This window comes from Ostrinia nubilalis, chromosome Z (assembly GCF_963855985.1).
Source record: "Ostrinia nubilalis chromosome Z, ilOstNubi1.1, whole genome shotgun sequence".
NCBI classification, from domain to species: Eukaryota; Metazoa; Arthropoda; class Insecta; order Lepidoptera; family Crambidae; genus Ostrinia; species Ostrinia nubilalis.
Window position 1 is genome coordinate 18,996,940 of NC_087119.1, and position 24,172 is coordinate 19,021,111.

The 24,172-nt window shown below is 36.5% G+C and overlaps 2 protein-coding genes across 3 annotated transcripts in view; one reads left to right on the plus strand and one right to left on the minus strand.

The window, feature by feature from the left end:
* The window catches only part of LOC135086459 (uncharacterized), a 37,432-nt gene that overhangs the window by 8,300 nt on the left and 4,960 nt on the right, over positions 1-24,172 (plus strand). The window contains exons 1-2 of one of the 2 annotated variants that reach the window (XM_063981181.1): positions 8,780-8,861; positions 23,083-23,234. In XM_063981181.1, the coding sequence (XP_063837251.1) occupies positions 8,822-8,861; positions 23,083-23,234 (192 nt within the window). In that variant the 5' untranslated portion in view covers positions 8,780-8,821. Of the gene's footprint in view, positions 1-8,779; positions 8,862-23,082; positions 23,235-24,172 lie in introns of those variants that run through there. The other variant, XM_063981182.1, reaches the window with a different exon arrangement.
* On the minus strand, positions 1,080-7,778 carry LOC135086497 (uncharacterized). Its single transcript, XM_063981219.1, has 7 exons — positions 7,693-7,778; positions 7,293-7,403; positions 3,800-3,906; positions 2,930-3,081; positions 2,345-2,564; positions 1,747-1,969; positions 1,080-1,382 (listed from the first exon to the last, which is right to left on the minus strand). Exons 1-7 carry the CDS (start codon positions 7,701-7,703, stop codon positions 1,163-1,165), a joined length of 1,044 nt encoding a protein of 347 aa, XP_063837289.1. The 5' UTR covers positions 7,704-7,778; the 3' UTR covers positions 1,080-1,162.

Genomic DNA, 24,172 nt, shown 5'->3' on the forward strand with positions numbered 1-24,172 from the left:
TAATTTTAAAACGAATAATTTTAAGACAAATAACTATTAACTGATATAAAATGGTTTGATATAATGAATATTTTCTATAAAACTTACAATGTATACTATTTAAAACAAATAACATTCAAATCATATAAAAATAAAATGTCGAACAATCAAATGAGATAAAATTCTTTTCCTATAAAACTTAAATCATATAACAATAATATTTTTTTATAAAGTTCATTTGTTATAATAAGCATTGCATGCAGCAACAAGCAAGCGAGCAAGCGAGCAAGCAAGCAAGCAAGCAAGCTAGCAAGCAAGCTAGCATGCAGGCAAGCAAGCAGGCAAGCAAGCTAGCAAGCAGGCAAGCAAGCAGGCAAGCAAGCAAGCAAGCAAGCAGGCAAGCAAGCAAGCAAGCAAGCAAGCAAGCAGGCAAGCAAGCAAGCAAGCAGGCATGCAGGCATGCAGCATGCAAATTTGACTAAAAACTTGAGACTTCTGTCACGGCTCCGGCACTGCGGGGCTCTGGCGGTCCCTCGCGTGCTAATCGTCGCAGATGGCTTTCGCTCGACACCGCGTCTTCGGCTTGCTCGCGGCGCCTCGCTTCCAGCCACCTGCTCCTCAACCCGCGGGCCGCCTCGCCCCTCCGTGCCTACGCGCTTCTAAATTACACTCTAGGGGTAGGGCAGACAAGACTACGTGGAGTCGGTTTTACGGCGATTCGTTTTTGTCACTAAAGTCATTTATAAGTCAAGCTAAAAAAGAACATACTTAAAGTTATATCTATCAGAAATTATATCAATTAAAGAGTATAACAAATAATATTTATTACAAGTAATGGTTATGTGAAATAATATTTATATTAAACAAAATTACATCAAATGAGTCTTAGATTAAGTAAGGTTTATATCAAATGTCTTTATGCGTTGTGATTAATATCTGAAATGATATTATTAGAAATGATTTATTATATGAAGTAAACATTATATGTTATAAAATTATATCAAGTGTTATTATAACATACGTTTATTATACAATATGAACGTTATTGAAATGAATTTATATCATATAAACTTATATAAACTGTCACGCACCCATGGGAATTACATTAAGGGTACAGTTTACTGTGGTTGTAACGATCTACGAAAAGTTAGTGACGAGAACCGAGGTGTTAGATGTCTCAAAATCACTTTTTTTTCCTCCCAAGAGGGAACATATCGTTCTGAATCTGCCACATCGGAATGTATGGATAATTTACTCCTCCATCGTAAAGCATTCCCAAGTTAATGCTCCATTCAGGGTAGGCGTATTCATAGTATTCTCCTCTTGATATGTTGGCAAATATATTAATCCAATCAACATAATACCTAAGATCTGTGAACACCAGTATCCGGTCTTCGTTATATCTGAAGAAAAAAAAGAAACAATAATAAATCAGCGGTAAAGTAATAAAATAATGAAAAATATGATTTGAACATTTGAAATATTTAGGTCAGTTGCAGGCTTACATCCATAATTATAATTTAGTCGATCATAATAGGCGTCGTTCCATAATACAAACTAAAATAGTTATAATATTCCTCATCATCATCAGGTCACTGATTCTCCACCAAAGGAGCACGACCTTTCTAGTTCATCAGAGGCAAATGGAGGAGTTGACCTAAACTTCCCACGGCTGGCCAGGGTTGAGAAAGCCTGGCTTTCGCATATTAATGTCCCTTAGTCGCCTTTCACGACATCCACGAAATTATATAGCAAATAAATATAAACCTTATCTCAAAACACCCAACTCCAGTAAGATAGTCTTCATCTCCATATATCGTATAAAGTCCACCACCGTTGGGTACACCAGAAAATCCGTGGCTATTCCTGATACATATGAACTTGCCCCACCACTTCGGAAGGTATTTTGAACAGTCCACGATTTCGTCCTTTGTTTGGTTAGCGAAGAATATCTTGTAGTTTTCTGCTATATGCTCAAGGTACTCGTATCCTGTGAATGCAAACATGAAAACTCACAATCACACAAATTACATTGACTGAAGTTTATCATTATTACAATAATTTTCGCCTCGTATACAAAGCAGCTCCATTGCTCTTTTTCAGTCAGTTATTTGGTAAAAGGTTCTTCAATATCTTCAAAAGTACCTCACCATGCTATACGTCATAGTCCAACATCATGGTACCTCTGTACCAAAAGTACAAAGGATGGGCCATGAGGGGATCAAAACCACGACCTCGTTATTAGTATTAGCACGACACTCTGATTAAGTGAGAAATACGCAGCAAAATTTACAGATCGTACACTTTGTAAGAAATAAATCTTTCAGAAATTAATACTATTGTGTTGATACATAAAAATACTAACCTGAGCCCGCAAACCACAGCCGATCATCAAGTTCATCATGTTTGCCAATGAGCCACGATCTGTACGGGTAATGATACCTAACGGATTTGATATAGTATATGTAGATCTGATCCATGCTGTGTATCACGGATACGTCGTGACGAGGCACGTGCACCCCCCGCGGTCCATGCCAATGCTCAGGATTTTGACTCTTTGGAAACAATCTTCTGAATCGCCATACCTAATTAAAATTATTAATAAAAAAATCATTTTTAAAAACAATACTAACGAGCCCATACTTGAAATGATTTCATTGTTTCGTCTCAGAGTTCCAATCGCCACCTACCTGCTCCATCATCAGACTAGGTCCTTGAAATCATTATTTAATTGTAATCCGAATTATGAATTCGAACATGTGTAGATATGCAAAATTATTATAGATATTTAGCTCAATCGATTGTCAGGAGGTCAGTCTAATTCAGCTTGCAAGATTTGACCCATGGATATGAATGAATACATTGTAAAGTTAAATAAGAGCTTGCAAAATCAAGATAGTTCGTTGCAACAGCTGACGGTTTTAAATAAAAATATCATTTCTGTACGTACCCGGTATCTATACGGAGTAGTATGTAGTCCTTCTCGTCCCAAGCACCATATCCTTAAGTCTTTCATCCTGTTACTGTATGGTTCCAAGTAGTTTGCCGACGTTATAAGTGTTCTTCTGTTCATCAATGCTGCTGTACCGAGTGGCAGAAAGTCTGAAAAAGATTGCATTAGTTAAAATTTTATATCTTAATCTAGGTACATAAGTCTTTTGACGAGATTAAAAGGTTTTTTTTTTCTTGTGAAGGGGGATATAATTATGTGACATAATGTATTATTCCTAATTTACACTGACCTACAAAAGTAAGTAAGTATCGTACTTTTATAATTACAACTTTTAAAATGCACAAACTTTCGAAATATAAAAGAAACTATTAAACTCTTTTGCAAGTCCTTGAAACTTCAAAGAAAGCTAAAAAACACATACTGTAATTGAAAAGCTTTGTAGCTTTAAATATGTATTTCGTTGCTAGATCAAAATTTTGCTAACGTTTTAGTAGCCCTACATATTTTCATTAATGGAAAGATACAAAAATATGTTACAGATGTGTTTCAGTTGTTATGAATTGGGTTTTGTTATGGCATATCGATCTTTACGCAGGCAAATACGCAGACAGACTAGTGTGAAAATATGCACGGGAATCATTGGGTATCACAAATTAAATTAGTGACGATCTGAGTTCGTGTACGAATCAGGTAATAATTTTGAACTTTATACTTACTGACCACAAGTTACAAATGAAATAAATCACAACGATATATCACTTTACATTTTGAGAATTCTGCTACTAAGTCATACGTTACAGGTTCGGTCCTTGCACAGAACTAAAGAAAAAAAAATTGAGAGCAAAATAATATTTAAGAAATACCTACCTATTGATATTCCGCAGACGGCATTCAATCGCCTGTTCATTCTGATAGTATACCAGTCCCAGTTGGAGAACCAAAATGCTAAGTTTTCGAACTGAGTTATCTGCCATCTAAAAAAAAAGAATTAATGATTTTTAGGTCAGGTCATGGTTTTATGATTATATCGGAGGTGAATGAAAATAGCTCCGTTGATTTAATTCAAATTCTTTAATGTTAAGCCCTTTTTATGACACTTACGGCCGAATACTGAAACGCCATTTAAATATTTGACGGCTTCTCAAATAGTTAAGCAGCTCCTAAACTTACATTTCGCATACTCAAAACAATATCTAAGCAGTTCTCAATTTTTAAGCACCTCTCAAATTAAGTTGCAATCAAACGCCACTCAAATGAATTTTCGCATACTGAAACGCCATTCAACGCTAAGCATTACTCAAACAACTGTCAAATCGTCTTGAGCAGCCGTTAAATTTGAGAGTGCTTGCGCGGTATCTTAAATCCTATTCTTATACCTAAATCGACCTAAAAAGTGGTAAATAATGTTTGTGTCAACGTTATCATTTCTTTCGAACCTCGAGGAAATACCTAGATCTAATCGCAGGAACGCAATAAGGCTGAACGCTATTGAAAAATATTAACGTAAGTGCGCCTATTAACGACCCCCCAAAATTTGTAGTCTATTACCGCCCTATTTTTCTTTCTTTCATGAAAGACATAATAACAGGTTCCAGAAAACACTTTACCTAAAAAATATCTAGATATGTTTATTGACTATCACAACGATTAAAGTTTGTGTTCGTAAATAACCAGTAAACGGAGTTATTTGACATTAAATGGGACGCGCCCGCAACGGGCGCACTTTTCATACTGACGCGCTCCCAGCTACTTAAGGTGCACCTTGTTATTAATTAGCGATTTTAACACATTTAAAATGAGTATACCAACACGTTTTTGCATAACAATATTAATTCGTACTTTAGTTTCCTTAATAAAACTTCAATATAGCCCTCTCGCTGTATTTTTGTCGCTTAAATACAATTTTAAATAAGGGCGGTAATAGAAACACTTTTAATAATTTGGTTCCTAATAACGACCCATGGCGTTGTTAGAATTTTGATAACGTTTTTTATTTTAGTATTTATATCTTTAATTACGCATTTAACCTCCATTTTGTTATCTTTATCGATTCATAAGAATATTTCACATAATTAAATCAATTAACGCCATATGTTAACTGTCATAGGTTTGGCATAAAACTGCAATGAACATTAAAGAATATCTCTAATAATGTATGACAATAGATTTTATAAAAACCTGTTAAATTCTAATTAGTACCTATTTGATATAAAATAAAACCTAATAAAAATGGCACTTCACTGATCACGTCTTCATTAAAGTAGATATTTTAGCTGGTTACTGTTTTTTTTACGGTCGCTAATAGAATAAAGTAATATTCATACTTAATTCTATTACCGCCTCATAACTATAACGCCACCTGCGAAGACTTATAAGCCTTTATTTTGTATATAACTAACATTTATGACATGACACCAAACCAATCGTGCGTTATCACAACTACTATGTAACTTTTTAAGATCTTTTGAATAATAAAAAAATAATTTAAAATAATTATACAGACAGTGTCCAATTGTCCATAGTTTAAATTAAAATATACAATTAAAATCAATCAAAAACTAATTAAAAGTTATAGTCAAATTAAAAATAGAAATAAAATATTAAATGAAAATTAAATTTTATTAAAACTCAAATACAGTTTAAATAATGACCCCCACTACTCACTAGAACACCGGGTACCGCGTAATCAAGTATAATAGAGGAATTTATTATTTTACTATTTCTGCTTGATTATTTATTTGTTTTCGAGAAGCATGCCTTTTCTCTTTTAATAATTAAAAAAAATAACTTAAAAAAAACAAATTTAACTGAAACTAAAAGCAAAACAAATTTAACTTGAAAAAATCAAGTGGTTCCCGAGCCTCTGAGTGGGAATCGAACCCGTGCCTCTTGGAACATACCCAGTTGAAGAGCAATATTCTTAGCGGTCGGTAATAGAAACAGAAAAAACGTTAATAGAAACACACCACGTCTATAGGTCGGTAATAGAAACAACTGCTTTTTCAGATTAAATTGCTATTTATTAATTATTGTGTGATTGTATACTCATTTTTACTACTTGAATTCAAAGATTACTTCATCATTGTTATAAATAAATTAAAGTGTCTTTTCTATCACCACGTCTTATATCTAATTTTCTAACGTTTATCCGAAGACAGCTTAAACTGGCGGTAATAGGCGCATTTACGTTATTTGATAATGACATGCAATTCCGAGCGAGGTTCCGCGTCTCTAAAGAAACGGTGTTGTTTCTGGATTCATAATTTGGAAGCTCTTTGAAACCCCTCACCAAACGCCATACAAGCAGTGGACCAAATACTTATTATAACCCTACGGTTCTACGCAACGGGAAGTTATGAACGTGTACTAAGTAGGTGATATCTTCCACATCGAACAGCCAACTGTGCATCGTATAGTGCACAAAGTAACAACCAAAATAGCTGCTATGAAATCGCTTTAAAACATGCCTATTTCTGAGGAATATGGGGACATCGCAAATGGGTTTAAGCTATAGCAGCATTTCCAAGAGTTTTTGATTTGTCAATTTGATGCTCTGTCAACAATGATAAATGTCAATTGTGGTTACGTTTCGGTCCACGATCGCCACTTAATAGATTTCAACAATAAAAAGTATCACCTTTAAAATTATTATTTTTATTAAATAAAAATGCAAGCATTAATTTTTTTATATAATAAAACGAGATTTATATGTAATAGAAACTAAAAATAAACTGTTCTATGTTAAGTTGATTGAGTATATTTCCATAAAAGACAATACATAACCAAACGATGCTGCGTGTAATGGATAAAAAACGTAAAGTCATCATTTGTGTAAATGAAAACATACTTTTTTTGGCAAATGTTGCCATTATGTAAACATTTGAGAGCTGCTTAGCTGATTACGGCTTCAAATCCGTTGAGTAGCGTTTGAGAATACCATTTAAAATTGAAGGATACTTAAATTTAGGAGCCCGTCAGCTGAGTGAAAGATTTGAGTAGTGTTTCAGTATTCGGCCGTTAATAAAGAAAAGCGACGATGTTATTATTAAATAAATGTTACCACTGTTTTAACCTCAGACCTTGTTTTAAAGGTCCAAAGACAATGCAAATTTTTATCTTGCTATGCTCGTTTTAAGGGTTAAATCACTAACACTGTGGTCTGCAATTAGTTTCAGACTTGCATCTTTTTGTGCTCGTAGTAGATATTTGATCATATTGGACAGGCATAAAAATAGCTTTGACGATAAAAATTCAAATGCTTTGTTGTTATACCCTTTTTAGGGCACTAGCATCGCGGTCTGCAGTTAGCTTTGGACTTGGGTATTTTTGTGATCATAATAGAGTTTTTATTCAATCTTACCTGAAGAAGCTCTGCCGTGGAGTGGTGTCTGTTCTGATGAAGCTAGGTGTAGTAGTCCCCACGTCCCAAAAGCAAGTTGCGTGGTCAAGGAACAATAGGAGAATGCATGCTCTATAAAAATACCAAATTTTAAGCCCATATAAAAATCATTTTCGGATCACATTTTTCTGAACATGTTCCGGACTTTTAGACCTTTATCCGGAATTCTATATTCGTAGTTTCAATTGTCCGTTTTTTGACTTGGATAAATAACTACAGGTGATATTTTTATTTTTTATTGGAGTGTCAGGGTATTATTATTTCCTAATGAATTTTCAAATTCTAAAGGGTAAGAGACTGATCTCTCTTCAAAAAGAAAAATAATAAAAATCACAGTGATGTGAATAATTTTAAAACTTACTTCATAAACATGGTGAATATAGCACTATTATTATTTCTTCTGAATACATCAAAATGTTACTATACGTACACTCTCTGATTAAGCATGAGTGAAATACTAAACTTGTTCTTGTATTTATAACATGATGAAACACTTATTTACAAAACAATGTTCTCAATAGTTTTGCAATGAGTAAAGTTTATTATAATTTTTGCATAAACACATTTTTTGCATGCAGTGACATCCTTTAGAGTTTGGCTAAAGTAGTATTATTTTGACTGTGACACGGGATAGGTTTGCTCTCAAAGATTAAACACAATTGATCATAAAAAGAATAGTGCTCTATTCACCATGTTCATGAAGTAAGTTTTCAAATATTTACATCACTGTGATTGTTTTTTGTTTGAGGAAAGATCGGTCTCTCACCATTTAAATTTGAAAATTCCTTACGAAAAGCCTTCAGACCCTTCAATTAAAAAAATGCCTATAGTTATTCATTTATGTCAAAAACCGGACTTAACTACACAGATCCGGACAAAAGTCTAAAAGTCCGGACGTGTTCAGAAATATCCAGATAGATAGTAGTTAAATGTTTGCAGTCCAAACATAGATAAACCGTTCCGGGTTGATAAATGTGCGACGAACTTAAAGGTCTAAGAGTCCGGAACATGTTCAGAAAAATCTGATCCGGAAATATTTCTTTTGTTGGGCTTAAATCTTGGTATTTTTATAGAGCTTGCAGTCTACTGTTGTTTCTTGACCACGCAACTTGCTTTTGGGACGTGGGGACTACTACACCTAGCTTCATCAGAACAGACACCACTCCACGGCAGAGTTTCTTCAGGTAAAATTGAATAGAAACTCTATTATGATCACAAAAATACCCAAGTCCGAAGCTTACTGCAGACCGTGGTATTAGTGCCCTAAAAAGGGTATAACAACAAAGAATTTGAATATTCGCCAAAGTTATTTTTTTAAGACATTCATTTTTAAAACCTAAAAAATTCATTGATTCTGTATTTTTTTAAGCCTGTCCATTCATTTTTAAAACCTGAAAAATTCATTGTTTCTGTATTTTTTTAGATGGCAGATAACTCAGTTTGAAAACTTAGCCTTTTGGTTCTCCAACTGGGACTGGTATACCATCAGAATGAACAGGCGACTCAATGCCGTCTGCGGGATATCAATAGGTATTTAAATATAATTTTGCTAACACAGCGATTGACGCCCCCCACCCAATCAATAACTGTATTATGCAAAGATCAAACCCGTAAACCTCTGACTTAGTTGCAGAATTCTCAAATCGTGTGCCAAATCTTGGCTTATTTTATAGACAGGAAGTTAGGTAACTTCACCCCAAAAGTACTAGGGCTATTTCGATGTTTTTTTTTCGAGACTGCCGAGAAAAAATTGCTCCTGTATACACCTTACCAAGAGTACCACGGCAACATAAATGTTGAAGAATTTTATAACGTCCTTGTCTATCAAATAAATAAGCAGCCAGCACTAGGCTGCTGTAATAAATAAATTTAATTCCACTTAGAGCATCTGCCCAAAATATCGATAGATGCTCTAAGTGGAAGAGGCCAGGTGCTATTTGTACGCGCCAGCATTAAAACCTCATAAATTTCAAACTCATGTCACACTATTCTATCACTCATTCTGACAGTCCTTTTCCTATCCTCTCCCTCCCACCTTCAGTCTCGCTCTCGCATCGCAACGCGCCGCTTCGCCTACCTATCTGGGCGTTAATAATAAATAAGTATCCAAAAATAAACCAATTCAAATAAACACAAATCGCGCGCTAAACTCATCTCAATAAAATTCAAGTGTTTGTGAAAGTGAAAGAAGAACCAAGCTTGGACCGTCCTGTGGAGTCTGCTCAATCGAAGGTATCCCATCCCATTCCTATCCCAATCTCCTACAACTCCTTTCTGGTCCTACCGAGCCGCATGGTTCATTTCCTATCCTTTACACTTACAGAAAATCACAACTACACATTTTCACGCATCCGTCATTTTGACAACCCTCTAGAAAATTCTAGAAAATTCGCTCGTTTGACACATTCTTTCTGGAAATTTCGATTCGTTTGACATTTGACACATTCTAGAAATTACTATTCGCTCAAACGTCAACTCGTTGTTTGTAAACACGTATATTTTTTAAAAATTCAATCTTTTTCAATTTTATTTCAATTCAATTTCAAATTCGCTTACATACGCTACGCATTTTATTTTCCTACTGGATTATAAATAAATACGCACAACTCAACTCATTTTTAACGCTAGCTCTCGTGCGTGTGTTTGCTCACGTACAATACAATGGAGGGAGTAAAACGCAAAATTAATTTGCTTGAAGCTAAAAAAGAAGCGCTTTTTCAGAGGGTTCAGGAACTATACGACCTCAGCCTAAAGGTCTCCGACCCTCAGATTGAACAAATTTTCATGTCTCGCATGCATTCGATTGAAAAAACAAGATCGGATTTTCTTGATACTATTGACGAACTTAATTTGTGTTAGGTATATGAAAAATGATGAGGAACTCAAACCTACATTTGCCGCACTCAACTCGTTTGACGATTTGTACTGTAACATCCTTTCGGTGCAAAGCTCCATCGCACAACTAAAGGCCAACACAGAGCGTCGCAAACAGGATTTCGTAAAAAAATTACCGCCTTTAGAACTAGTCTCTTTCGACGGAGCCCCTTCCAAGTGGCCCGTTTTCTACCAAAATTTTAAAACTCTTATTCATGAGAACACTGGTTTGTCTCCAGGTGAAAAGGCTCAATACCTTATAGGAAAACTTTCCGGAAAAGCACTTACAATTTGCTCGGGTATTCCACCTACTGGTGAGAACTATTACATAATTTGGAACAACCTATTAGAAAAATACCAAGACATAAGAGTACAAGCCTCTATGTATTTGGAACAGTTAATAAATTTCAAATCGCAATCTTTAGATGAATTTTTGGAACAGTATTGCTCAGCTGAACCTGCCTTACGACGTTTACAGATTGATGACCTTTCCGATTTCATTTTGACTCATATTGCTCTCAGTAAATTAGACAAAGACACTCTAAATTTATTTGAACAATCCATTAAGCACGTAAAAATGCCTACGTTTAATGATCTCAAGACTTTTATAAAAGTACAAAATAAAATCCATGCTTTACGCTTATGTTTTACGCAGAATAAGCCGTACGTTAATAATAAAACGAATTTCGCATCGCAGTCTAAAAACTCGAAACCGACACAGTCGTTTGTTTCTAATACAGCTTCTGGAGTAAAACCCAATCAACATTACTTCCAATCTCAACCGAATTCGCAAGGCTCATACACTCCATCCACTGTACGCAAGAATTGTCAACTTTGTAAGACGGAACCTGAACATGCCCTGTTCAAATGCAGTTATTTTCTCTCGAAAAATGCGCCAACTCGCCACTCTTTAGTTACTAAATGTAACTTTTGCCTCAATTGTTTAGGCTTTCATAACATTAAAGATTGCAGATCTCAAAATCGTTGCTCAGTTTGCCAACGTAAACATCACACTCTTATTCATATAGACAACTTTAACGTGAATAGACCTATGACGTCACAACAGCTGACTTGCAGCGCGACGCTTTCGCCGACCGACGCGTCCATGTCCGCGCCCGGTCCGGTCACGCCGCCGTTGCAATCGATGCCAACCAACAATGTATCTCTCTCTGCAGTCACGCCGTCGATCGCTGATGAATCTAGTACCACGGTCTTATTACCCACCGCGTCAGTGTATACTTATGACAATAATAAGACGTGTCAAAAATTACGCGTGTTTCTAGACACAGGTTCGATGAGCAACTTTATCACAAATAAATGTTGTGCGCGACTGAACTTAAAAGTCAATCCGCTACCTACCACTATTAAGGGCAAAGGTCAGTCTGAAAGTGTGTCGCTAGGATATGTATCTTTCACAATTGCCTCACGCTTTGATCCCAGGTGTAAATACACAATTAACGCACGCGTCATTGATACAATAACCGATTATTTACCTAATGTAAAGGTTGACATAACCCAGTTATCGCATTTACAAGGTCTTCCTATGGCTGATGACAGCTTCGATATCCCTGCTGAAATCGATTGTTTGTTAGGCAATGAGATATTCCCGCTTCTTTTAGGTAGTAATAAAATAACTTCACCGCAATCCTCTGTCATCGCTATCGAAACCACGCTCGGATATCTCGCTATGGGACGCGCTCAGTGCTACTCAGCTCATTCACGCAATGATAACAAAGCATTCTTTTGCAATGTAGACTCGCACTCATTAGAATCACTCACGCAACGCTTTTGGGAGCTTGAAAGTGTACCTTCTAAGAGACACATCAGCCCTGACGACGAAATATGTGAAAACATTTTCCAATCAACTCATTCTCGCGACGACTCTGGGACGTATACCGTTTCTTTGCCATTTAAACTCGACCCATCAGAACTCGGCGATTCTTATTTTACTGCTAGGCGTCGCTTCTATAACTTAGAGAAAAAGTTAGACTCAACTCCGGGCTTACGCACTAACTATAATGAAAATATTCAAGACTGTATCGATCGCGGTTTTCTGTCAAAAGTCGAAAACGCATCGAATTCTTTAATCGAATCGAATTTATCGAATTATTATATACCTCATCATGCAGTATACCGACCAGATAAACTCACTTCAAAAACTCGAGTCGTTTTAGATGCAAGTTGTAAAACAACTTCTGGAAAGTCGTTAAATGATGTTCTTTACACTGGCCCAAACTTACAAAGTAATATTGTTGATCTTTTAATTAACTTACGCATTTTCTCAGTCGCTTTATCTGCTGATATTGAAAAGATGTATTTCTGTGTAAAGCTTGATCAAAATCACCACCCGTTTCAACGCATATTATTTCGATTTGATCCTGAATCACCGATTGATACTTATCAATACAATAGGGTTTCTTTTGGCGTTTCTAGCTCGCCTTACCTCGCTATGCGTGTCGTTCGCCAACTCGCTGTGGACGAGCGCGCGAATTATCCTATCGCCGCGTCTGAAGCTCAATCCTGTATGTATATGGACGATTATGTCACATCGATGGACGGGTTAGAAAAAGCTGAACAATCTTACCATCAAATGGTTAAGATGTTCATGGCCGGGGGGTTTAAAATGGTTAAGGCTTGGTATTTCTTCTAAAGTAGGTATTTCGCGCTGTCAAAATCTGCGCGCGCAATTCTTCGCCGAAAACAGCGCGTCAAAGAGCTCCCGCCACAATTTCCAGCTACACAGTATAGAAATACGCAGTTGGTTAGGTTAGGTTGACTTCCTTCAAGCGTCACACTCACAACACTTTCTAATAGAAATCATATCCAAGTGATACAAATTAAAACACCTTTCAGACTTTTTGGGAATATATTCTAGAATCGAATAAATATAAAATATAACTGCAGAAGTAAACACTGTTCAAAGTGGCCGTGGCGTCGCCCGACCTTCTGGAAGTTCTGCGCCGGCTTAAAGAATTTCAAGATTACGTCACCCGACCTATCGGTAGGCCCTTGGGAGCTTGAGCGATTGGAATTTTTTTTATGATAAGTTACTCTTAGTAGCGATTATTTAGAGCTTGGATAATAAATTTAATTATAGTTGTTGCAATTCACGAAGCTTTGCATGTGGTTAATAACATTAATCAGTATAGGTACGCATCAATTTTGTTCAGTCTCTTTGTTTATTAATAATTAAAAATATCATACTAAAATTGCAGAAACATATTTGTTTGTATTGGTCTGGGTGTTTTCTTTCTATAATATGTATGACGTGTGTACGGGGTTCTGTACCTATCGAAAATTGCTATAAGCATCACACGCGGTTACCTGCGTACCTCTGTGCACTCATGGGAGTTTAAGCAGAGGTCCCTAGAGTTTGACTTTGAGCTTTGTTTATAGTCATTACGAAGCAGACTGATGGGAAACTCCACTGTCTTGAATTCGAAAGGGTAATTTGACGGTGTTTGGGGAATTCTAGGAATAAATACAGAGTCTCCTCATTGAGATTGAGACATTTCAATTTGAGATTTTACTTGACATTGAACACAATCTGAAATGGAGTTTTCAAACACTTGTAAAAATAAAAAGTAATTAAATCAAAGGCACTAAGTAGTATTGATATCAACTTCGAAGAAAATGACTGCCAAAATTACTTTCTACCCGTTCCACACGTCTTTCATGAATTATATTAAGGTATTGTTAAACTAAATTTCAAGTAGATTGAACCAAGGAATCACTTTGTCCCATACAAACTTTGCCCCCTTTTTTCACCCCCTTCATTTCATGACCCCATTTCGGAAAATCTTTTCTTATGAGATGCCTACGTCATAAAAAGAACACACCTTCCAACTTTCAGGTCTCTACGATATCCGTCAGTCATTTAGGACAAAGCATTTTTATTAGTTGTTCAAAACTCTATCGTTCCAGGTATGTCATTGACAGGAGGGCGCTACTATCTTAATGGGTTATTCATTAGTCCACTTGACATTTCAGAATCGTTTGACTTTAGATACCTAAGCGATTTGATATTCGGAGTCATTTAATGAAATCAAGTTCTGAAAAAACTTGAGGTGTTGTACCCGATCAAGCTTTTCATTGCAGGACAGTTAAATAGTTTTATTATTAGTTTCTTCTCTAAGTCTTAATTTGTCAGAGTAGGTAAAGGCTCCATGAGAGCAAAATTTAGCTTTATAATAGTTTTTAATTTTTTTCTTGAAATATTTGACGCCTTGTAATCTCTCGTTAATATAGGTCCACACAAATAAAGAATGTTTGACTTCGACTTTAATAATTATGCTCTTACATAATTATAAATAAACTAGCTTTCCGCCCGCCGCTTCGCCCGCGTGGAATTTTTTGGTTTTTATATAACTTATTACACTCAGATATAATGTGGCTTTCTATTGGTGAAAGATTTTTTAAAATCAGTTCAGTAGATCCCGAGATTACCCCTTACAATTTAACAAATATACAAACACACAAATTTTACCTCTTTATAATATTAGATTATAGATAGGTAATTTGAAACCCTATTTTGTTTTATTCTTTTTTTTATTTTAAATATTTCACGATCCAAACTAATATTTACTGTAAGTAAATGCTAAATAGTAAATATTAGTTTGGATTGTGAAATATCCTACTAATATTATAAAGGCGAAAGTTTGGATGTCTGGATGTCATGATGTCTGGATGTTTGTTACTCTTTCACGCAAAAACTATTGAACGGATTTTGTTGAAACTTTACAGTATTATTGTTTATAACCCAGATTAACATTATGACGATATGTGGCAAATAAATTTCAATAAATAAATAAGACGTGTCTAAAAGCGCCATCTATCGTCATTGGTTAAAATCTACAGCACTGGACAAACTACGGTATGACGTTCGTAAATATTCATTTGGGGGAAACCGTGAAACGCCATCTATCAACATGGGTAAAATGAGGTAAAACATCATATCTAACGGGGGTAAAACGAGGTCCACGCGAATGAAGTCGCGGGCGGCCGCTAGTTTATAATAGGTAGCTTTCCCTCCGCAACCTTATTGGTATTCCATGTATGTGTCTTTTAACTGAGTTCTGTTAACATTTCATGTAAAATTTGTCCAATTATAACTCTATTTACATCTGCATTTGTAAGCAAGGATTCATGTTCTTCAGCCCTGATGCCGAGTAAACAGAATCGTCTTTCAGTGACGTGCAGCTGCCCCTATATTTGACCCACTGACCTATTTTATTTATTTGTGTCAGTGTGCTCTTCTAAAGAGTGAAGACGATTGTATGTAGGTACTATTAAAATGTAATTTTAACTCATTGGTTTTGTCTCATATTTGAGGAATGTATCATGAGTAGAGTCTTAGTTAAAAGGATGCCAACGATTTAAATTTCAATAGGTAGACAAAATTCAGAATTCTTAATTATGAAAAATTTTAGCTTTCTCCAGTAACACTGGTATTATTATACTGTGACTCATCAAAGTCATCATTGTCAAAAATATTGACAAATTGAGAACTGTCACGGCCAAAAAACTGGCACGCGTCCGTCCTCCGTAAGCGCCACCGCGCGACTGATTGAGATTGTCCAAGCCGTCATGGGCGATTTTTTCCACATTTTTTAACATAGTAACTAAAGAAGACGCAATATAAAAATTTCATCCGTTAAAAGCCCTCAAGTTATTTCTAAACTTTAGTTTAGTAAAAGATTCAGAATCTCAAATCGTTTATTTTAAAAATAAAACCATTATTAGAAAACGAATAGAGGTAACTTTGGGAATTTATTCTATCGAGTCAACTTCATCAAATCGTGTTTCCATCCGTTAATAGCCCTAGAAAATATCCTCAACTATGCCCAAAAAAAATCTTAGCCTTTTATTTTACTGTTTAGTACCTCAAAAATGAAAAATGAAAACCTCATTTTCGCCATTTTCTCTGTTACCCGGCCTTAAGTGGATCTCGAACAACCCTGAGCTTATAAATAAGATTCCCGATTCGCATAAAAATCCACAGCTCGTCGATTTTGACACTGACTCAGAAATTACGACAAAAATCATAGGCATACAGTGGCAACCTAATGATGACGTTTTTCTTTACAAAATTAACTCTACTAACTCTGACCAATGCACAAAACGCACGATTCTTTCCGCAACCGCTAGATTATTCGACCCTTTGGGTTTGCTAGGCCCTGTGACAGCGTTTCTCAAACTTTTAATTCAAGAATGCTGGCAGCGCGAACTTGAATGGGATCAGCCAGTTCCAGACTCAATAAAAAATAAATGGAATCGGTTTGATAGTGAGATTAACTATTTATCGCAATTAAAAATATCTCGTCATATAGGGATCACCGCGGGTTGTCACGTCACTATCATGGGCTTCGCGGACGCCAGCGAAGTATGCTACGGAGCTGTAGTTTATGTGCGCGTGAGCTCTGATGCAGATTCACCCGGTGAAGTCTTTCTTATCGCATCCAAATCGCGTGTCGCGCCTTTAAAGAAAATATCTCTTGCGCGGCTTGAACTGTGCGCAGCGCTGCTCTTAACAAATCTTTTATTATCGGTTCGCGATAGTATAGAGAATCGTTATCCTGTTAACTCAATTTACGCATTTTCAGACTCGACTTTCACTCTCACGTGGATACATTCTCCCGCGTACAAATTTCACACATTTGTTGCGAATAGAATTACTGAAATTAATTCGAAACTCAACGCCAAAATTTGGCATCATGTTAATGGAAATGAAAATCCTGCAGATGTAATATCGCGACCTGTAACTCCTAAAGCGTTATTAAATCAATTAAATTGGTTTCACTCTCCTCAATGGACAGCTCAGCCAATCTCGCAATGGCCTATCGAGCCATTTCAAGTTTCATCTAACAGTGTTCGACTGGAAGAGAAAACTATCGCTCGTTTCAGAGACAAACTCTCAATCGAACTCTCACTTTTTCGATCGATTAATTGATCGCATTTCCACGTACCCAAAATTATTACGCGCTACTGTGTACGTGTTACGCTTTGCTAAAATACTACGTTCAAACGGAGTGGTTACATCCTCTGATTTAGAACTCGCTGAACTCTATTTAGTACGCCATATACAGGCACTATTTTTTACTCAAGATATGCACGCAATTAAAAATAATAAACCCTTTAACAAATCGCTTCTCAAACTTTCATTGACTCTGATAATATGCTGCGTGTCGGAGGTCGACTCACTCACTCTCAACTCAACTATGGACAAAAGCATCCAATCATTCTATCGCCTAAACATCGCTTCACTCAACTTTTAGTTGATTACTTTCATGTATGTAATTTACATACTGGTCCTTCACTTCTACTCAGTCTGCTTAGACAGAAATTTTGGATACTTTCCGCACGTAACTTAGTACGTCAAAGAGTGCATCAATTCAATATCTGTTTTCGTTTAAACCCTAAATCTACAAACCCTCTTATGGGCGACTTGCCATCATTTCGCGTTTCAGAAGCTAAAGCCTTTGTTTATACATTAGTCGATTATGCAGGTCCCTTCTTTATTACTCACATTCGCCGCAGAGGTGTTAAAAGCCAGAAGGCTTATATTTGTTTATTTTGCTGTCTTACAACTAAGGCTCTACACATACAGGGTGGAAACGATAAGTGAGATCACTTATCGTTTCCACCCTGTATGTGAGATCACTCGATTATTTCTAAACTATACAAGATATCAAAAAACTAGTTACTGATCCTGAAAGTGCTTCATGAGCTCTATCAAACGGTTCCAACAATAGGTTAAAGAATAAACTGGATCTATCCGAAAATTCAATGTTTCCAGCTTCCATACATTTGGTACAACCTCATAATTTTAAAAACTACAAAAGATATCGTAATACTGGTTACTGATCCTAAAAGTGCTTCATGAGCTCTATGCAATGGTATCAATATTAAGTTACAGAATAAACTGGATCAATCTAAAAATTCAATGTTTCCATCTTCCATACATTTAGTACTATCACAAATATGGTACTTATCTCTTGATAATATTATAGCAAATTTTATAGCAAGTAAAGCCTAAAACTAATGTTTTCCATAAATATTTTTAAATAAGAATGCAATTTACGAGTTTATTTAAAGTTTTAAAAAAATTACACTTCTAATTTTGAGTGGTTGGCATACATTTAGTATGGAAGCTGGAAACATTGAATTTTCGGATAGATCCCGTTTATTCTGTAACTTGTTATTGGTACCGTTTGAAAGAGCTCGTGAAGCACTTTCAGGATCAGTAACCAGTATTTTGATATCTTCTATAGTTTAGAAATAATCGAGTGAGATCACTTATCGTTTCCACCCTGTAGAGTTAGTTTCAGACTTAAGCTCTGATCTATTTCTCGCCGCTTTTCGTCGATTCATTTGCAGAAGAGGCCCCGTTTCCATGATATATAGCGACGGAGGTACTAACTTCATTGGCGCTAAACGCAAGCTTGACGAAATTTATGCTCTTTTGGAATCTGACTCTCACAAAAATTACTTAAGTTCACATTTGGCTGAACAACGCATTAAGTTTCTTCATAGTCCACCATATGGCTCGCACTTTAACGGCATCACAGAGATAAATGTTCGTTATGTAAAAACGCATCTTTATAAAGTTATTGGTCTTCAAGTGTTAACATACGAAGAGTTCAACACTGTACTTGTACAAATAGAAGGCTTATTGAATAGTAGACCATTGTGTGTTCTTAGCTCTGACCCATCTGATATATCCGCTCTCACTCCCAATCACTTTCTCAATATAACTCCACTGAAATTCTTACCAGTAGAGGATGTCTCTGATATTTCTGACAATCGGTTAACGCGTTATCAGTTAGTCAATAAATTAGTGCAAAGCTTTTGGCGTCGCTGGAGTCAGGAGTATTTAACTTCTCTACAACGCCGTGAAAAGTGGAATACGGTGACCAAACCGATAGATGTGGGCTCTGTTGTTGTTATAAAAGATGACAATGCGCATCCTCTTTGTTGGCCATTGGGTGTGGTTGTGGAAGTATATCCCGGAAAGGACAAAATCATTCGCACCTTAAAGATTCGCACTGCAACCGGTACTTATGTTCGGCCTGTAGTTAGAGTTTGTCCTCTTCATTTACAGTAACTCAAATAATGCTCTTAACTTTAATTTAACTCAACTTTAATTTTAATTTAACTCAACTTTAACGCTCATTTAACTCAAATTTAACTCGTTTAGTTCTCTCTAACACATGCTTTTTTGCGTTTTTAACTTTATTTTTTTTTACAAACGCTACTCAATCTAGAGGAAGACCTCTAGGCCGGGGGAGTTGTACGCGCCAGCATTAAAACCTCATACATTTCAAACTCATGTCACACTATTCTATCACTCATTCTGACAGTCCTTTTCCTATCCTCTCCCTCCCACCTTCAGTCTCGCTCTCGCATCGCAACGCGCCGCTTCGCCTACCTATCTGGGCGTTAATAATAAATAAGTATCCAAAAATAAACCAATTCAAATAAACACAAATCGCGCGCTAAACTCATCTCAATAAAATTCAAGTGTTTGTGAAAGTGAAAGAAGAACCAAGCTTGGACCGTCCTGTGGAGTCTGCTCAATCGAAGGTATCCCATCCCATTCCTATCCCAATCTCCTACACTATTTGTACGTGTTTGCTATTTGGGCGTGTGTTCAAAGTGGAATATGTCCAAAATAGAATAGATAGAATAAAATATTCTTAATCTTATTTAAAAAAGTTTTAATTGATTAATTTAGTAGGATCTACCTGAACGGCATCGACCGGGACTTTCGCGGGTCTACAATTTCAGGTAGTAGACGTTCATTATGATAATTTATTAATCTGGTTTCCATTTTGTTTTTCCAAACGGAAACGTGTCGAGTGTTTTTTTTTTTCAATTTTCAAGGGAAATTCTTTTCCCGTCCAAATGGCAAGCAAACGTAATTCTTCCTCGGTATATGTATGTCTAGGTATATGTAACTGTCCTTGAACTTGATAAAACCCCTCGTGACGAAAGTTGACAGTCCCGTTAAAATTCCAGAATTTCATTTTCTTTTGAATGCAGAAATCTGACATTTTATTTCAATAAGTCCTTCCACAAAAATTCCATCGGGTGAAGCTCCCAGAAAAAAGAAGTTTTCATCAATGAATAGGCCACATTTACCGATACTGTTAATTAGTTGTTCTTCAAGTTAGCGTATTGCAATTGCTATTTGCTTCATTGACCTTTCCATGCTTTATAATTTTAATACTATCCAGTGAATAAGAATATAAATGACTTTTTACTAGTGGGGCGGAGCTAATGTTTTGTCTTCTTTTACACACTTTGCCGAAGGATGATGCTGTAACAAGGCATCTTTAATACTATCCAGTGAATAAGAATATAAATGACTTTTTACTAGTGGGGCGGAGCTTATGTTTTGTCTTCTTTTACACACTTTGCCGAAGGATGATGCTGTAACTAGGTAACTAAACTTCGCAATTCAACTTTCTCAACATTCAATATTCTCCCGCCATCTCTCTGTTGGTAGACTGTCTGGTGCAGTCACATACGCCGTCTCCCACTGCCGATTTCACTTGGTCGGTCCAGCGCATAGGTAACCTGCCACGCGATCGGGTTCCTTCGACTTTTCCTTGGACGACTAGTCGCTCTATCGAGTTATCACCCCGCCTTGAGACACGTCCGAAGTATTGCAGTATGCGCGACTGTACTACGACTGTACCGAACTCCTGGAGTATGAACAGTAAACACATTGATCTTCCTCCAGCACCACATCTCTAGAGCACCTATCTTCCTCTTTTCCAAATCGCGTAATTTCCATGTCTCTGCTGCGTAAATAAAGATGGGGAATACAAGCGCTCGCACCAGTCTAACTTTGGTGGCTTTGGTTATGATGCGATTCTTCCATACCTTCTTTAAGTTCTCCATCGCAGTTCTGGTTATGGCCATACATCGTTTTACTTCATCTACGCAGCCGCCATTGGCCATACGTGGCCGCCAAGCGTACCACTTGACTCAATCTTGTAAAATTTGGTTTTGTAAATGGGGCGTGCTGAGGTTTTGCAAAATTAAAAGAGTCAACTGCGGCATGACATCGTTTCTAAGAATTTTTAGCGAAAAATTGACCCGCTTGCCACCGACTTACTTTGCCCAAAGCTCTGTTGTTAGTTAAATTATGAAGTAAACTTTTGGAATGAAATGCGATCTGAACTCGAGCCGTATGAATCATTATTTTATTTAACAAAGAAAGTACTTTGGGAACCAAATTCTCTTCAGCTTTCCGGCTTTTTGTACAGTAATAACTCTCACAGGCGTTGTGTAATCGAAGATATGCACTGAACTATTTAAAATATCTTTTTTCAGATTTTTAATCTGCTTAGTAAGAGTAAAATTTTGCGCTTTTCGAAATCGAATTGCACATGTGATGGCTTTGCGAAGCTTTTTTTGCCGATCGACGCGACGGTAACTTTCTTTCATTTAGAGGAATGGATGTATTTTTGCTCACATTGAGAATCTTTCCACAGTAATTCCGGAGCAAATGATTGGTACATTCTATCTTATTAACTTGATAATTGGGATACGGTCTGCTTACTAATATTTTTTTTAATGTGCTCGCGTTACTGTACCGCATATAAATCACGTTTTGCCTTGCAACAGAAGACTCAATACCTTCGACTATGACGCTTTGTTCCATACTGGTTGAAGATCCAGTATGATTTTATGACACTCATGTTCTGCAGGAGGTTCACTTTTGACTGCTGCTCGGGCACAAACTACACATAATATAATTTTTTTACGTCCGTTTAAAGAATTTTCCCAGTTTTGTATCCAATAATAGCTACCACACCCGACGATGCAGAATAGTTGGTTTTGTATGATCTTTTCGACCAAGCAGCAGTCAGCCATGACAGTAAGAACGTGAATACCGTCCTTAACATCGCCACATGCAATAGCTTCAGCAGCTTCTTGCATACTCTCTTCAGCGGCTGCTTTCCACCATTTCGCTACTTGATCGTATCATTAATTGTGCATAAACATTTTGGGTAAGTACTGGCGAATAAATTAAAACCAACAACTCGTTTAAGTTTGATCTTCCAAACCCATTCATTATAGCTCCAGTCACTGCGCCACGGTTTACATCCATATTATCCAAATTTGAATCATTGGAGCTGAATAGTTGTAGTATTTATTATTATAAATTAATATTAATATTGCATTTGAAACTGAATGTTGATTGCAAGCCCACCTTATGCTCCTTCAATGGTTCTAAATTGTCAACAATACATCCCATTATTTCCATTATCCCAAACAATACAACGAACGAACGAACGAACATCCCATTGCTGTGTTATGGTTATTGAGGATTTTAATTTGATCAAAAAATATTGAAAATCTATTACATAATTAAATATGACCGACAATAACCATACTTGTAGGAATGTCAGCCTCGATAGCCTGCAAATAAAAAAATCATAGTATTTGACATTTACGGATCTAAGACGTAGTCACTGGTCACTTACTATGGGCCTCATAAGGCCAATTTCATGATTGAAGATTAATGAGAAGTACTCCAGTAGGTTTTGATTATCATGCCTTCACAAGGGAACAGACAGACAAATTTTCTATTTGAGACATCGAAATCTAAAACAGTTAATTCTAAATAGTTTGTGATGATGTTATAGGAAAAAAACTACTCTAAAAATGACATTCAAGTATAACTGGTTAATGATATTAACGGGTTTGAAAAATACTGTGTTTGCGCCAAACGGCGTAAACGCTCCTAAATCTCATCGACACAGTTTCTCATGAAATGAACGGCACTAAAATTATAACTTTAATCTCACCTAAAGACTTATTAAAAAAGATTAAAGTAGTATAACTAAATAATGCACTTTTTCAGACTTTCTGCCACTCGGTACAGCAGCATTGATGAATAGAAGAACACTCATAACGTCGGCAAATTTTTTGGAACCATACAATGCCAGAATGAAAGACGTAAGGATATGGTGCTTGGGAAGAGAAGGACTACATACTACTCCTTATAGATACCGGGTACCTAATGAAAAAAGTACTTAAAATAATAGTTTACAAGAAACCTTTAAAACACTAGCTGTTGCAACGAATCTTGTGTTTTTACAATCGTAATTTAACAATGTACTGTAATGTGAATTTGGGTCGAATATTGCAAACTTTTAAGGTCTTTCCTGACAATTAGGGAATGCAGAATCGGTTCTGGTTTGAGGAACCGGGTTTTTCGGGTCTGGTGGTCATAAGAACCGGGAGCCCCGGTTTTTTCGGTTCTTTCGGTTCCAAAAAAACAATATTTTGATTATGTTTTTTTTTATTGAAATAACACTTCTTTGAATAGACTTGGAATAATCAACAAACATGATTTACAATATTTTTCTATTTTTACTAAATTCTACTCCCAAAAATAAAAAAAAAGTAAAACAATTAGTTTTCAATTGAGGTACCACAATCAGTCTTTTTCATCCAACTTATCGATATACATATTTGACTATTTATATATTGACTGTCAGATGCAAAGCAAATAAAGGAGAAGGAGTGTTGCCAACTCTCACACAAAAATATCATCATCATCATCATTTAATTTTAAACCATATGATAGGACGTCCACTGCTGAACATAAACCTCCCCCAATGCTTTTCATGTTGATCGATTGGTAGCGCCCTGCGTCCAGCGCTTCCCTGCTACCTTTATGATGTCGTCGGTCCACCTTGTGGGTGGACGTTCCACGCTGCGTTTTCCGGTACGCGGCCTCCATTCCAGGACCTTCCTGCCCCATCGGCCGTCAGTTCTGCGTCCGCGTCGGGCTATGTCCGCTGAATCCGCTGACATAGAAATGAGGAGATCCGTAAATGAACTAAAGTCGCTACTTTAGTTCATTTACGGATCTCCTCATTTCTGATTCGATCTCGTAAAGAAACACCGAGCATAGCCCTCTCCATAGCACGCTGTGCAACTTTGAG

What these genes read in the sequence shown, in the direction of transcription:
- LOC135086497 (XM_063981219.1), bottom strand. An exon ending in CCACGGCAGAGCTTCTTCAG is followed by an intron (nt 3,907 to 7,292) that starts GTAAGATTGAAT and finishes CTTTTTTTTTAG; the next exon opens with ATGGCAGATAACTCAGTTCG. An exon ending in CGTCTGCGGAATATCAATAG is followed by an intron (nt 3,082 to 3,799) that starts GTAGGTATTTCT and finishes AATCTTTTTCAG; the next exon opens with ACTTTCTGCCACTCGGTACA.